This window comes from Cervus canadensis, chromosome 19 (genome assembly GCF_019320065.1).
Source record: "Cervus canadensis isolate Bull #8, Minnesota chromosome 19, ASM1932006v1, whole genome shotgun sequence".
Lineage (NCBI taxonomy): Eukaryota > Metazoa > Chordata > Mammalia > Artiodactyla > Cervidae > Cervus > Cervus canadensis.
In genome coordinates, this window is record NC_057404.1 from 38,877,324 (window position 1) to 38,893,126 (window position 15,803).

At 37.4% G+C, this 15,803-nt stretch overlaps 1 protein-coding gene across 1 annotated transcript in view; it reads left to right on the forward strand.

Annotated features, from left to right (window-relative positions):
* LOC122422362 (microsomal triglyceride transfer protein) overlaps positions 1-15,803 on the forward strand; it is a 54,374-nt gene that overhangs the window by 24,352 nt on the left and 14,219 nt on the right. Inside the window, exons 8-15 of the mRNA XM_043438851.1 lie at positions 42-199; positions 4,397-4,565; positions 5,544-5,651; positions 8,681-8,893; positions 10,627-10,838; positions 12,577-12,674; positions 12,777-12,898; positions 14,258-14,485. Of these exons, the coding sequence (XP_043294786.1) occupies positions 42-199; positions 4,397-4,565; positions 5,544-5,651; positions 8,681-8,893; positions 10,627-10,838; positions 12,577-12,674; positions 12,777-12,898; positions 14,258-14,485 (1,308 nt within the window). The remainder of the gene's footprint in view (positions 1-41; positions 200-4,396; positions 4,566-5,543; positions 5,652-8,680; positions 8,894-10,626; positions 10,839-12,576; positions 12,675-12,776; positions 12,899-14,257; positions 14,486-15,803) is intronic.

The window sequence follows — 15,803 nt, forward strand, 5'->3', positions numbered from 1 at the left end:
GAATTATGAGTGTGGTCTGGGCCTGCGGCCGTGTTTTGCAGCTCTCAGAGCACTGGCAGTCCATCAGAAAACACCTGCAGCCTGACAACCTCTCCAAGGCTGAGGCTGTCAGAAGCTTCCTGGCCTTCATCAAGCACCTCAGGACGGCAAAGAAAGAAGAGATCCTCCAAATTCTAAAGGCAGAAAACAAGGAAGTACTGTAAGTTACCTGAACATTTCCTGGGGTTGTCTATAAGAAAGTGTTTCAGGGTTGCTGTTTATTAAGCAGATAAGATCCCTTTTTAATCAACTGCCTCACCTTCAAATCAATTGTTTGCTGTTTCACATTTGCATTGAACGCTTATACCTCACCGCAGTAACTCAATGGTTAATTGGCCAGAAATGCAAGTTTTCAGCAGTGACTCAGAGTGAACATTTTATTTTGAACACTTTGTTCATGAGTGTAAATCAGGTCTAGATTGGTACATAGATAGGGGGAGGGCAGGACTTTGATGTGATACCACAGTGCAGGCGCTGCCACACTCTGGTGAAATTGTGTTCCCAGAGCTATTAGTTTATACTCAAAAAGAGTTCAGAATTGATTATAAAAATAAATAAATAAATAAATAAATAAAAAGTATGATTTTTTCTATTGAAAATGAGCTTTCATTAAAGATACAGTGATGATCCTCATCGAAGCCTTGTTTTGAAAAGAAAATTGAGAACTGAGATAAACAGCCAAAAGAATCCAGAGAGAAGAAATACGTACATCATTTGAGTATTCAGTGGAAGAGTGCCTTATTTTACATCCACAATAAAGAGAGTTGACAGTTCTCAAACTTACTTTGTAAATACCAACACAAATACACTTTCTAAATAGAAGTGTTTTGGTCTGTAAAACAAAATTTATCTGCAACTACAAATTCAACTGTTTAACACTAATTATGCTAATTGATGATATAGAAGATGACTCAATTAGTTTGACAAACAGTGGAAACTAGCCATTAAGATAGTCAAAAGTATAAAATGGCCAAGTTACACCCCTTCCCACACACACACAACACACAGCAACAGTGGTCACTGAGTTCTAAGGACTTGATTACTCAAGAATAAGAGGATTTAGCTTTTTTCCTGAGAAGATTGTTTATTCTTGATTGTACTGTTATTGACTTGACTTAGGGCATTAAAAAATTGATATGAATCCAATATGACTAACTACAAGTTAGTTGAATACTGTCTTCAAAAGTAAACATTTAAACTAAGTTAAATATATGCAAAATTATAAGTTTTCAGACTCTGTTTTAATCATAGAACTTAAGGATATATTTTAGAGTTACTTATCTTTTTGTCAAAAAAAAAAAAATTCCTGACAAAAACAGTGCAAAATTTGGCTGTTAACTTAGAACAGATATTACACTAAACCTTAGCCTTATTTGTATCCTAAAAATCTTATGGTGGCAATAATTTGTATGATTGCATGATGTATTTTCTAAATCAGGTTATTTACCTGATAATATTTTCAATATTGCATCATACCATAGGAAATAGACATGTAACATAGTATAGTAGAAAAGATATTAGGATGAACTAAAATCAGAAGTCCTAGTTTTAAATTCTGACTTCCAACATCATATAATCTTTAAGTAAGTCATTTATATTTAGTTTCCCTGAGCCTCATTTTCAACATTCATAAAATACAGAGAATTCCTTCTGTTTATTGTAGTATAGTGAAAGTCAGGATGGTGGAATATAACATTTCCCAGTTTTATTATGTGTATCCTATGACTTTGAGGTTATTAACAAGTATGCCAAGAGGAAAGGCTCCTGTGAGCAACTGAGTTTGAAAAACACTGGGAAAAACCAAGTCAAATAGTTCTCTTTATTGTGGAAATATCTGGCATATTTAATCTGATAATATTATGTATAAGTTTCCTTAAATATATTCCAAACTTACATGACCTTGAAAATCCCTCTTCTTAAAGCATTTTGTAGGGTTAGCATTATATGAAAACACTTTAGAAAACACTGTAATTAAGACCCATGTATTCCAGAGTCAGAAAAAACTGAGTTCCAATCCTAGCTATATTTTTACCAGCTATGGGACCTTGAACAAATGATTTGATATTTCTGAGTCTGTTTCCTTATGTATTGGGAGAATATTAGTATTAAACTGACAGAGATGTTCAGTGAGCTGATGGTATTAATAACAGCATATATTTATTGAACATTTACAATGTGCCAAGCACTATTCTTAGTGTTTTACATAGATCATGTGATTTAATCCTCCTGACAAACCTAAAATAACTGCTCTTTATAGCCCTACATTACAGATGAAGAAGTTAAAGCAAAAAGAGGTTCAGTTCAATTCAGTCGCTCAGTCATGTCTGACTCTTTGCAACCCCAGGGACTGCTGCATGCCAGGCTTCCCTGTCCTTCGCCAACTACGAGAGCTTGCTCAAACTCATGTCCATTCAGTTGGTGATGCCATCCACCATCCAACCATCTCATTCTCTGTCATCCCCTTCTCTTCCTGCCTTCAATTTTTCCCAGCATCAGGGTCTCTTCCAGTGAGTCAGTTCTTTGCATCAGGTGGTCAAAGTATTGGAGTTTCAGCTTTAACATCAGTCCTGCCAATGAATATTCAGGAGTTATTTCCTTTAGGATGGACTGGTTGGATCTCCTTGCAGTCCAAGGGACTCTCAAGAGTCTTCTCCAACAACACAGTTCAAAAGCATCGGTTCTTCAGCCCTCAACTTTCTTTATGGTCCAACTCTCACATCCATACATGACTACTGGAAAAGCCATAGCTTTGACTAGATGGACCTTTGTTGGCAAAGTAATGTCTCTGCTTTTGAATATGTTATTTAGGTTGGTCATAACTTTTTTTCCAAGGAGCAAGCATCTTTTAATTTCATGACTGCAGTCAACATCTGCAATGATTTTGGAGCCCAAGAAAATAAAGTCTGTCACTGTTTCCACAGTTTCCCCATCTGTTTGCCATGAAGTGATGGGATCAGATGCCATGATCTCAGTTGTTTTGAATGTCGAGTTTTAAACCAACTTTTTCACTCTCCTCTTTCACTTTCATCAAGAGGCTCTTTAGTTCTTCTTCACTTTCTGCCATAAGGATGCTGTCATCTGCATAGCTGAGGTTATTGATATTTCTCCCAGCAATCTTGATTCCAGCTTTTGCTTCCTCCAGCCCAGCATTTCTCATGATGTACTCTGCATATAAGTTAAATAAGCAGGATGACAATATACAGCCTTGATGTACTCCTTTCCCAATTTGGAAAAGAGGTTGCATACCTAAAATTTCTAGTGCAGTGTTTGCAATAATAACACTTAATAAGTATTATCTCTCTCTCAGTCTGCTTTATTCCATGAGGTTTTGTTAGGACCAAAATGGTGTAGTGCAAGAATATCTTTTTTAAAATATGTATATATATAATGCATTAAATACATGTATGGTATGTTATGTAGATGTGGAATGAAATATATACAGACATCTTATGTTTATTAGTATGGCAGCTAGTTTCAGAAATATTATCATCCCAAGACTCAACCAGAGATTCTTGATGAGTAGAATATGTAACTAGCACTTTCCTGCAGGAGTTTCACTCTGCTCACAACTAATTGTTGTGATTGAACTTGAACTATGCTTGTGTGAATGCTCAGTTGCTTGTTGTGGCTGACGCTTTGTGATTCTGTGGACTGTAGCCCACCAGGCTCCTCTCTCCATGGGATTCTCCAGGCAGGGATACCGGGGTGGGTTGCCATGCCCTCCTCTAGGGGATCTTCCTGACCCAAGGGTTGAACCCGCCTCTCTTACCTCTCCTGCATTGGCAGGCAGCTTCTTTACCACTAGCACCACCTGGGAAGTCTGAACTTGAACTGTACCATGGTGCTTTTTATTTAAAAAAAAAATGAGCCGAAATTTCTTTCTTGGATATGAATGAAACTTAAAAGAATGTCCCATCTTTCCACTGAGTGATACTACCTTAGTTATGCATTTAAGAAGTGTATATAGTTGCAAAGCTAATTAGAAAAAGAATTGATTTGGGAGACCATAGCTTTTGTATATTACTTATGGAGGAAAGAATTTGAACCTAATTTGTAATATTATTTATATAATTTTATTTACAAACCTCCAAATTACATTTGGCTTAGGGTAATACAGTAAAATTTATCTGTATATTCTGAGGGTACATTGAGTGAGAAAGAAGGGAGTTAACAGAGAGGCTTAAAATAAAATGGGGTAGTGTCTTTCAGAGAAAGCCATCACTTTTCTTTTATTTAAATAAAAAATTTTCACTTCTGTAGGAATCTCAAACCAATGGGGTCTATGAATGGTAGAAATTCAAAATAATTTATTAAGCACACTAAACAGTGATGTCTATGACTGTGTTTTCTGTTGTAGACCCCAGCTAGTGGATGCTGTCACCTCTGCTCAGACACCAGACTCATTAGATGCCATTTTGGACTTTCTGGATTTCAAAAGCACCGAGAGCGTTATCCTCCAGGAAAGGTTTCTCTATGCCTGTGCATTTGCCTCACATCCCGATGAAGAACTCCTGAGAGCCCTCATTGTAAGTCAGATGGACACTGCCATAATTAAAGCTCTCATCTGATCTTCGGAATCTAAGCAGTAATTAAAAGTTGCCAGCATCAGAATAAAGGCTGAAACTAGAGCTGCCTTCTGATTATTCATATTCAAATTCTGTTAGACTGTTTCCATTAATCATTAATTGTACAGTAGATTATTTCACAAAGTAGAATATTTCACATAGTGTCTTCTTTGCAATTCCTCTAGATAACTTAAGCTATGTTTTATGGAAATTTAAAGATTATATTCACCTATCATGTAATGTGACATAGGACAGAATTTTAATTTCAATCTTGGTTATGCTTCACAATTTGACTTTAAAAGATTTATTTTGACTTCAAAAATCTTCATGCTATTTAATGTACAGTACATTGTATAGCATATAATCATTATATGTTATGCATTGGGTTGGCCAAAAAGTTCCTTTGGGGTTTTCAATACATTATTACTGAAAAACCCTAATGAACCGTTTCACCAACCCAATACATATAATTCTTCTGATACTGAAAGATTATATTGGAAGCAAAAGCTACAGTTCTCTTGGACCCAAGGTTTAAAAACAAAAAGTGCACTTATTTACTTATGATTTAGGGGAATAACTCATAATCTTTTTGGAAAATGGGCTTGTTTGAAAATTTAATAGCATCAGTGAAGCCCCTCATTACCCACACATACGATTTTACAGACCATTTTTTGGATTCACTGACGCAGTGAATATAATCCATAAACCTCTCAGGAATTCACAGATTTATGTTAAAAATACCTAGAAAGACTCTACCAACTCTTCAGTTCAAAGCTAGATAGTGAATTTATGTGTCCCCAAAGCCAAATTCAGAGTTTGCAATCTAGAAATATGGAAACAGTGTCTTTAGGCTTTGGCTACTTTGTTTCTTACTGAAAAATATGCCATGGAAATGTTAAAGTGTTTTGGTAATCTATTTTATCCCTGTTTGGCTAATAGAGTAAGTTCAAAGGTTCCTTTGGAAGCAATGACATCAGAGAATCTGTTATGATCATCATCGGGGCCCTTGTCAGGAAGCTGTGTCAGAACGAAGGCTGCAAACTGAAAGTAAGTGCAAATCCAATCTCAGCCACTGCATATATAGCTCCAAACCATCCTACTTAACACTCACGTGCTGTCCCCAACTGGTGTTCCTAACTCCCCTCACCCTACTCTATTTTCACTACTTGCATGGCAATTATTGCTGTTGAACATACTTTATAATTCAGTTATTTATTACATGGATCATTTATTCTGTCTCCCACTGAAATATAAGTTCACTGCAGAAATGGATCTCTGTTTATTCCACACCAATTGCTTAAAATGGTGCCTGGAACATAGGTAATGTTCAATAAATGCTTGCTGAAAGTGAATAGTCCAAGAATCCCCCATCAAGATATATTTATTGAGTACCCACTATGTACTGTACTCAACTTTGAATGATGTATATATGTATATATGGTAAAGTTCTTGTTCTTTGATATTAGATTCTAGGGCTACCTCCTAGAGCAGACTATTATCTATAGTAAGTATGGTTTGCAGTTTTGAGTTTTTATGGTACAAATTTAATTACTTCTAACTACTTTAGAACTTTATATTTTATTTTTAATTTCATTTCCTCAAAGCTTCTCCACTTGCCTGAGTAGACTATCAATTTTAACATCTTTCTCATTAAACTATGACAAAACACTCCCTTTTAAGCACAGCTAAATATGGAAAATCTAAATGAATTAATATCCAACACAACTCATCTTTCTGTAAGGCAGATAGGTTAAAGATGTTAAATATATACAAATATAGTCTTTTTTCCATCCGTGTTTATTACATAACCAGCTTTAAGTCAGCATTTTACTTCTATTTCTGTTTCCTACTAATGTTTGTTTTTGCTTACATTTTTATCTCACTGCATCCTAATTTCTTTTCTCCACCAAATTTATACTTGGAAAAAAATTCAGACCTATGGAAAAGTTGTGAGAATAGCACAATTCCATGAATATTTGTATACCTGATTCATCTAGATTTGACCATTGTTAATATATTGTCCTATTTGCATTATCTTATTTCATTTTATATTATTTTGGTTGAACCCTCTGAGAGTACGATGCATGCATCTGACATTTTACCCCTAAAGACTTTTACTTCTCATTGCTTGAAGGCCATTGCATCTAGGCTCTTACAGTGGACAAGATACATGTATTTATATTTATTAAATTATGAGTTCATACTGCTACCTCTAATTCTAACCCAGTTCTACAGGGTTCTTTCTCTCCTTCCATTAATCCATAATTATATCTTCCTTCTCCCACAGTGAGAAACTTAGTTCTCAAGAACATCGATACTGATTCATTTGCTCAATCCTAAAACGTGCACTTGTACAATAGCTTTGGAATTGTACATGAATATCACTACAAAAAACATACTATCTTTAGTAAAGTTCAAGACTTCACAATCTTTTTGTCTTTAGAATATATTACACTAAAGGCATACAATCAGAGTACTATGCTCAAACATTACTTGGATTAATTCTTTTCTATTCTCTTTTGTTTAGTTATGTTATTAATCTGATATTTATTCATGTTCATTAGATTTTGCTTGAATTCAATTTTAGCATCCTTTCATCCTTGTTGACTTCATTTTATTTCTTGAATATATGAAATAGGAACATGATTTGAAAGTCAAAACTTGATTTTAAAAATATTCTCAAAGAGGTCTCATTCCCTTTCCTACCCTTCCACCCATTCTTACCTACTTTTTCTATGTAAGCAGTATCATTAGTTTTGGGTTCTCTTTCCTGTTTCTTTTTGCAACAGTAAGTAGGTGTACACACACATTCTTATTCCTTTTTTCTTACACAAACTATAAACTTCTGTATACGTTCTCTTGTATCTTATTTTCTCCACTTAACATATTCTGAAAATCAGCCCATACTGGTTCACAGAGATCTTTCTCCTTCATTTTACAGCTGCCTAGTACTCCACTGTGTGTTAAACTGAGGCACCAGTTTATTCTCCCATGTAAGGTCATTAGGTGATGTCCACTGTTTTTACTCTTACAAATAATATTTAAATGGATAATCTTGGGCACATTTTCTCTTATTTTTGGAACTATAGCTTCAGGGCTAGGGTACTGGATCAAAATGCCTATCTGTTAGTTTTTGCCAAATTATCTTCCATGGGAATTGTAACATTTTAGGCTCCCACTAGGATGCTGATTTCCCAGTAGGCTCAATAACAATGTATGTTATCAAACTTTTGGGTTTTTAGAGATCAGTCTGATAGTTGAGAAATAGCACTTCTTTATTACATTTGAACTTTAGCATCTTCATTCTATTTGAGAGTCTTTTGTGTCTTCACTACCCCCCATCTCTCCCAATGTGGGTGTGTGTGTGTGTACCTGAAGCCTACAGATGACACTGAAGCCCCTAAAACACACCTAGTAACAAAGGTAAAATAGAGCCTATTTCTAATTTACTTTTCCATTAAACTATTAACTTACTAGTTAATAGTTTCTAGGCCAGAAAACAAAAGGCCTCGCCTGGTTAAAGAATATGTTTGCAAAGTACCTGCTACACAGAAGGCATTCAAGAAAGGTTTTTTGAACAGTATGTCAGCATTAATGAAATTTGGAATTGAGTGGAAATGAGCACTCTTTAAACATTTAGAACAAGATCTTACAGTTGAGTCCTAGGTGCTTTCACCATAGTTATTACAAAAGAAAAGGTGATTGCCACCAGTTAGGCACCTTCTAACCATTATTTTAGAATTTCAGTGAATGAGTAATTCTAGGAATAATCGACCACAAGGGAATTTTTAAAATGACTTTGTACATTCAGGGTGTGTTCAAAAGTAAATATGCCCGTTGTTAATTATACTCATTGCTTCTTGCAGATATGTTAATGTATGTATTTTAAAAATAACAACAATACCTTTATCAAGCTTCACTTTTTCATTTTCATTGCATGCCTCAGTCAAGCAACTAGTGCAAAAAGTTGTAAAACTTTAACCTGTTGTCTTGGACACAAGAGTGAAACTGATCTTACCCAAGCTTTGTTTCATGTATGGTTACACATATGTCTAATGTAGAATGTGTTCTTTTAGGGAGTGATAGAAGCCAAGAAGTTAATTTTGGGAGGACTTGAAAAAGCAGAGAAAAAAGAGGACATCATGATGTACCTGCTGGCTCTGAAGAATGCCCGGCTTCCAGAAGGCATCCCGCTCCTTCTGAAGTACACAGAGACCGGAGAAGGGCCCATCAGCCACCTCGCCGCCACCACACTCCAGAGATATGATGTCCCTTTCATAACTGATGAGGTAAGTTCTCCAAGAATATTTGCAACCTTCATAAAAGGAAAAAAAAAAAGCATGCATAATCACAAGTCAAATGCAAACTTCTCTGAAGTCACCCTATTTTCCCTCCCAAACTAAGAATCTCTTTTTTCCTGTTTAGAAATAACTTCAATTGGGTTTAAGGCTGTTCTGAAGTAGCCTCACATTTTGAGTAGATAATGTCCTATATCCTGAAGCATAAATACTGAAGCACCTTCTCTTACTTTAAGAAACAAATTCTTTTCCAAAATATCTTTGTTTCCCTAGTGGCTCAGATGGTAAAGAATCTGCCTGCAATGCAGGAGACCCAGGTTCGGTCCCTGCGTAGGGAAGATCCCCCTGGAGAAGGAAATGGCTACCCACTCCAGTATTCTTGGCTGGGAAATCTCACAGACAGAGGAACCTGATGGGCTACCATCCATGGGGTTGCAGAATCAGACATGACTGAGCAATTAACACAGACACACAGACACACAGACACACACACACACACCACAAGTTTTAAGATGCTCTTAAATTGTTTGACATGGGAATTACCTGGCTTAAGTGTGACCATTCAGGAAGCCATCCAAATTAAAATTTTTTTAGGACAGAGAATGTTTACAAAGTATAAGATAAACTGCCTGCTGAAACTGATGTTCTAAGTTTGCAGCTACGTTTTCTATCAAAGTTGATAGGCTGTGAAGTGTGATAATTAGGGTCACGAGTTTTTGAGACAGACAGACTTAGAGACAGATTCTTTAGACGCTGGCGCAGTCTCTTCTTAGTTGTTTTTGTTTTGGTGAGTTTCTTAACTCCTATAGACCTGAGAACAAGGTCAACATTTGAGAGAGAGAACAGGCAGAGGGGAATAGAATTGAAAGAAATATTTATAAATACCTAGTATAGAACCCCAAACATCACCTATTGTTAGGTGATGCTAGTGACTAATAAATTATTTGTTGCCGCAGAATGTAATTATTTTGATGAATTTTCTTCAGTATTAACATTTTGTAAAAAAAAAAAAAAGAAAAAAGAAAATCCTCTAATATAACCTATGGACTTTGGGTGATAATGATGTATCTGTATAGGTTCATCAAATGTAACACACCTACCACTGAGATGCAGGATGTTGGTAGAGGGGAGGTTGCGTGGGAGGGGGAGTGGGAAGGGATGGAGATCAGGAGGTATATAGGAATGCTATACTTGCAGCTCAATTTTTCTGTGAACCTAAGATTTCTCTAAAAAATAGTCTATTAATTTTAAAAAGATGGAAAAATCTGAGGCACTTCATTGTAAGGAATATAGGTTCATATAGCCATCTCTCTATAGAGGCCCTTTGCCGCGTAGCAGTAGTACCTTTGAAAAATCTGTTTGTTAGGTAATACTATGATACGCTGCATAACAATCAAGACTCAAAAATCTGTTTCTCACATCTCAGCTTCTCAACCATGCTATGGCTAATCCACGCTAAGGGAAAATGTGGCCATGAACTCACTATAGTAGTAGACGAAAGAGAGGGATAAGATATATCAGCTCTTAACTGCCTCAGCCCAGAAGTCACCGCAGAAATTCTGCTTATGGTCTGTTAGCCAGAACTAGGGCCCCACCCTAAGTGCAAAGAAATGTGGGATATATAGAGGCATGTGTCTATTTTTATGAGCATGAACTCTTCCTTCCATGGTATCAATTCATGAAACGAGATGTGCGCTAACCAAGCTTGAACATCTTGTGTACAGGTAAAGAAGACTATGAACAGGATATACCACCAGAATCGTAAAATACATGAAAAAACTGTGCGCACTACTGCAGCTGCCATCATTTTAAAAAACAATCCATCCTACATGGAAGTAAAAAACATCCTGCTCTCTATTGGGGAACTTCCCAAAGAAATGAATAAGTACATGCTCTCCATTGTCCAAGACATCCTACGTTTTGAAATGCCTGCAAGGTAGGGAACAGCACTCCTCTCTCTGCTTATCCAAGCTTGTTTGTATAATGATATGATACACGTGTAGCTAATAATAATGGTGTGGTCTTTATGATGGGTTATGTTGTTGCGTAAAACCATAGAGTTTGCCAAATTTCCCTTAAGAGAAGTATTTAGCAGGCCAGATTAAACTTTGCCTTGGCACTATGATTTGGAACTCTGGATATGGTTTTTTTTTTTCACTCTAGGTCTCCTGTTTGGTCTGGTAATATCATATTGCCAAATGTTAGTAATGTTTTAAAATCCAACTACATTTTCAGTAGGACTGAACTCTTCTCTCGACCTGACTTCATCCTTGGAGCAAAGCAGAAGAGAGCTAATCACTCACTCACATGCAGTCCCTGTGAATATTTGAGAACTGCTCTTTACCTTTTCTTCTCCAGGCTAAAATCATATCACCTAGTGATACTGGGGTGAACCCTGTAAGGCAACATTCTTCTTCTTCCTCTCAATAATGTTCTACATCAGACCTCGGTACAGACTTCTTTGGTGGATTATCTTAATTTATTTTTTGCTGTGCTGTTTAAATATTATTATTACTGATGCAATTAATGTTAAGTAGTCAGGAATGGCAATATCTCAACACTAATTAGATAAGTAAATAAGATAGAGGAAAAAAAAAAAAACAAATGTGAAAGTCTCTCAGTTGTATCCAACTCTCTGGGACCCCATGTACTATACAGTCCATGGAATTCTCCAGGCTAGAATACTAGAGTGGGTAGTCTTTCCCTTCTTCAAGGGATCTTCCCAACCCAGGGATTGAACCCAGGTCTCCCACATTGCAGGCAGATTCTTTACCAGCTGAGCTACAAGGAAGCCCAGGAATACTTAAATTCATAGCCTATCCCTTAGAGGGGTAAGACTTACTTAGAAAGAGGCTCTCAGGTTTCCCAGGGGGCGCTAGTGGTAAAGAACCTGCCTGCCAGGGCAGGAGATGAAAGAGACATGGTTTCAATCCCTGGATTGGGAAAATTCCCTGGAGAAGGGCATGGCAACCCACTCCAGTGTTCTCGCCTGGAGAATTCCATGGATGGAGGAGCCTGGTGTGCTATAGTCCATAGGGTTTCAAAGAGTCAGACACGACTGAAGTAACTTAGCACGCACATTGCGTTTTACTGAGATGTTTCTTTTCTTTTTTTCCCCTTTTTTACGGCCATGCTGAGTGGTTTGTGAGATCTTAGTTTCCTGACCAGGGATCGAACCTGTGTCCCTTATGGTGGAAGCTCGTGGAGTCCTAACTGTGGCACCACCAGAGAAGTCCCTTGTGAAGTGTCCCTTTAGCTGAACATTAGACAACACTAGGAGGTATAGGAAAACGTTTAAAGAAAGATTAGGCAGTCTCCCCAGTTTGGTACAATTTTCCTTAGAAGTATATACTATTTGACACTAGAACCACGATGATTCAAAGAACGTGTTGTTTTCCACTTCTGAGTCGTGTCCATCACTCAGCTTCAACCATCTAGTATCTGGGTATCCTCACCTTGCTGCCTAAACTTGCAAACTAAACTTCAGATATCTGAGGAATGAAGGGGAAAACCCTAATCCTGGTGCTGGCACTCCAGCTGGCACCTCCCTAGTCTTGGAGTGGCACGAGGAAAATTTGGCCCCTTCTTTTTTCCACTGAGGATTTGGGTTCCTTCCAAATCTGACTTGGGAAACAGCCATCACAATGCAGTTTTTTCCTTTTTTTGTGTTACAGCAAAATGGTCCGTCGAGTTCTGAAGGAAATGGTCGCTCATAACTATGATCGTTTCTCCAAGAGTGGCTCCTCCTCTGCATATACTGGCTACGTAGAACGTGCGTAACCCAGAAAGGGGGTCTCCCTCCCTGCCCCATGCCCTCTCGGTGTTGCTGTGACTGTTGTTAAATTCGGGGATTTTTTTTTGTTGGTGTCATTAGGGACTTCCCATTCGGCATCTACTTACAGCCTTGACATTCTTTACTCTGGTTCTGGCATTCTAAGGAGAAGTAACCTGAACATCTTTCAGTACATTGAGAAAACTCCTCTTCATGGTATCCAGGTATCTCATTTTTCATTAATTTTGCTTATTTGACTATGTAAGCAGTTAGTGTGAAGTAGGATAAAATATATACTAATGACAACACTATAGAATGTGTAAATTAATCATGAATCTATCATGTCACCCTGATTCCATCATCTGCAAGAGGCTGTGTGGTTTATGGTCCCAGAGAGTTTCAAATATGCAAGCATCCATATTTTTTCAAAGGTACACATGTTCACAAAACTGAAGTCATGCCAGTATTTCTCACAGATGTTTTGTAAAAATATTTTATTTTTACTCATAGATGTATTCCTTGGAGCTCCAAGTATTTAATTCTAGAATGTATTTCCTTATCTTGGTGTTTCTATGGAGAGATTGATTCCTCATAATGAAAGCTCTCATAATAGAATATGGTTCTCCAAAGAGTCAATCTAATTTTTCCAATACTTCTAAGACAGAAAAGAATAAAGTGTAGGCATTTGACAACTGGCTGACGTCCATCCCTTTAGTTTTACCCCAAATTTGGCAACAATCTTTAAAGGCTTCCTAATTTCAAAGTATACTATCTTTTTAGTTTTTATGCATATCAAAACTATAACCTTCTAAATAAGCTCATTTTATCTTTAGAAATGATCCAGTGTTCCATAAACTTGAGTTCTTATCAATATTTTATTACTACACCGTTTGACAGGACTCTAGTCAGAAACCATGCCTCTGTCCTGAGGAATCACCATCTGTTTTCTGATATGCGCTCTGAAATGCCAGACGCCCTTGGCTAGGGCCCTGGGTGTGGAGTACCGAGAATATGTAGGATTCCTGTGTGTGGCAGAGCTCAGGATGTGAGCCTGCTCTCGATGTTCAACATCTCTTCTTTTACTGGAAAAGGTTTTATGTGGAAGGGGGTGAGTCATGGCTTAGAGAGTTGCACACCCTCTCATAGCACAGACTTGGGCCAACTGTGCCAACATCTATCTCTCCACCTCATTTTTAGAGGCTCCCCAAGACAGGCAATCCACTATGTACGACAATTCTGCAGAGGCCGTGTCTCTAGGATAACGCCATTAAATGGAAAGTTCATGGTCTTTGCAGTCAGAAGAAGTTTGAGACCTATCTCTACCATCTGAGTTTTTTTTCAGGCTCATCAACAAAATGGATACAATCACATGTGTGGCTGTGAGAATTAAATGAAGAAAACAAAGAAGAAAGAAGAAAACAAACTCATATTCAGGCACAGAGCTGTTTTTGTTTTATTTTTTGCCTATTTTTTGCAGCTGCAGGCAACTGTTGGAACCCTAGGAAAGTTGTAGGTGTAGTTCATCCTCTTGTACAGAACAGGCAGGGAACTAATGTCATGAACGCTATATCCGTTTTCCCTAGGTGGTCATTGAAGCCCAAGGACTGGAGGCATTAATTGCAGCCACTCCTGATGAGGGGGAAGAGAACCTTGACTCCTATGCTGGCTTGTCAGCTCTCCTCTTTGATGTTCAGCTCAGACCTGTCACTTTTTTCAACGGATACAGTGATTTGATGTCTAAAATGCTGTCAGCCTCTAGCGACCCTATGAGTGTGGTGAAAGGACTTCTTCTGCTAATAGATCATTCCCAGGTAATTCAGTCTGCACGTGAATATTGAATATACTAGTCACACTTTATACACATGGAGGATACAAGATAAAGTTCCACTCACCTTGGGGCTCACATTCTAAGCATTCGACCCTCTTGGCATTATTGCCCTTTCTCCTTCCCTATAGGAAAATGGGCTTTATTTTGCCTATGTTATCTGATGAAGACATCTTCTCACTGTTGAGGCAAAAGAGGAACTACTCAACATGAGTATAATATAATGTCATTTATATCTCAGTAAAACTAAAAGTGGGGGAAGGAAACTGATGTGACCAGAAAAAAGAAACTACGGAGAAAATAACTTAGGATTCAACAGAGGAGTGATGGCCTTATTTCTTTCATTTGGCTTTCTTGGGTACTTAGATGATATTTTTTTCTGAACACAAGCTCTGAACTGCAAGGCTTCATAAGTTACTGATGACATTTAACAGGACGACAGTGGTAAAAATTCAAGTAGTGCATCATCCCTGCCACATCAGTAGAGGCACAAGCAATCACTGACACCAACCACATGTTTAATGGGCACTCTTTGCCCCACATTCTCATGTTCATAGAACCTTACAAAGGTCCATTCATTGTTAAAGAATAAGAGAACTTTCATTCACTTGACCTGCATTCTTCAGAATAGTTTTCAATTTTCTTCACTCCTAAATCTTACATTACTGTACTAAGATATGACAATAGTATATTCTGTGTGGTAAGATTTAGGTGACCAGGTTACTGTAGGGTGTGAGTGATCTGCCTCATGGAATTTTCTCAGAAACAGAAGAGGGTTAATCTGAGTAACCTTTGAGTTTGAGTGTGTTTGATGCTTAATTTTTTTTTTTCTTTAATGACGACATTTCCTGCCTTACTAAGCATAGCAATATAAAAGTGGAATATTTGCCAAAAAAGAGGATCTTATGAAAAATCCTTAAAGTGATTACTTGCACTCTAGCTTGTATTTTTGATGTTGAAGATGTATGAGGAGATTGGATTAAAATGTACAGACTATAGAACTTTCTGGGGAAGTTTGCTTTTGTGGTTTATTCAGAAGTAAAAGCCTAGGTTTGACTTTTGCCTCCACTAGTTACCTTCTGGAATGGGCAAATGTAACTCAGATAACCATTATATCTACTACTGTGGGCAAGAATCCCTTAGAAGATATGGAGTAGCCATCATAGTCAACAAGAGTCCAAAATGCAGTACTTGGATGCAGTCTCAAAAACAACAGAATGATCTCTGTTCATTTCCAAGGCAAACCATTCAATATCACAGTAATCCAAGTCTATGCCCCAACCAGTAATGCTGAAGAAGCTGAA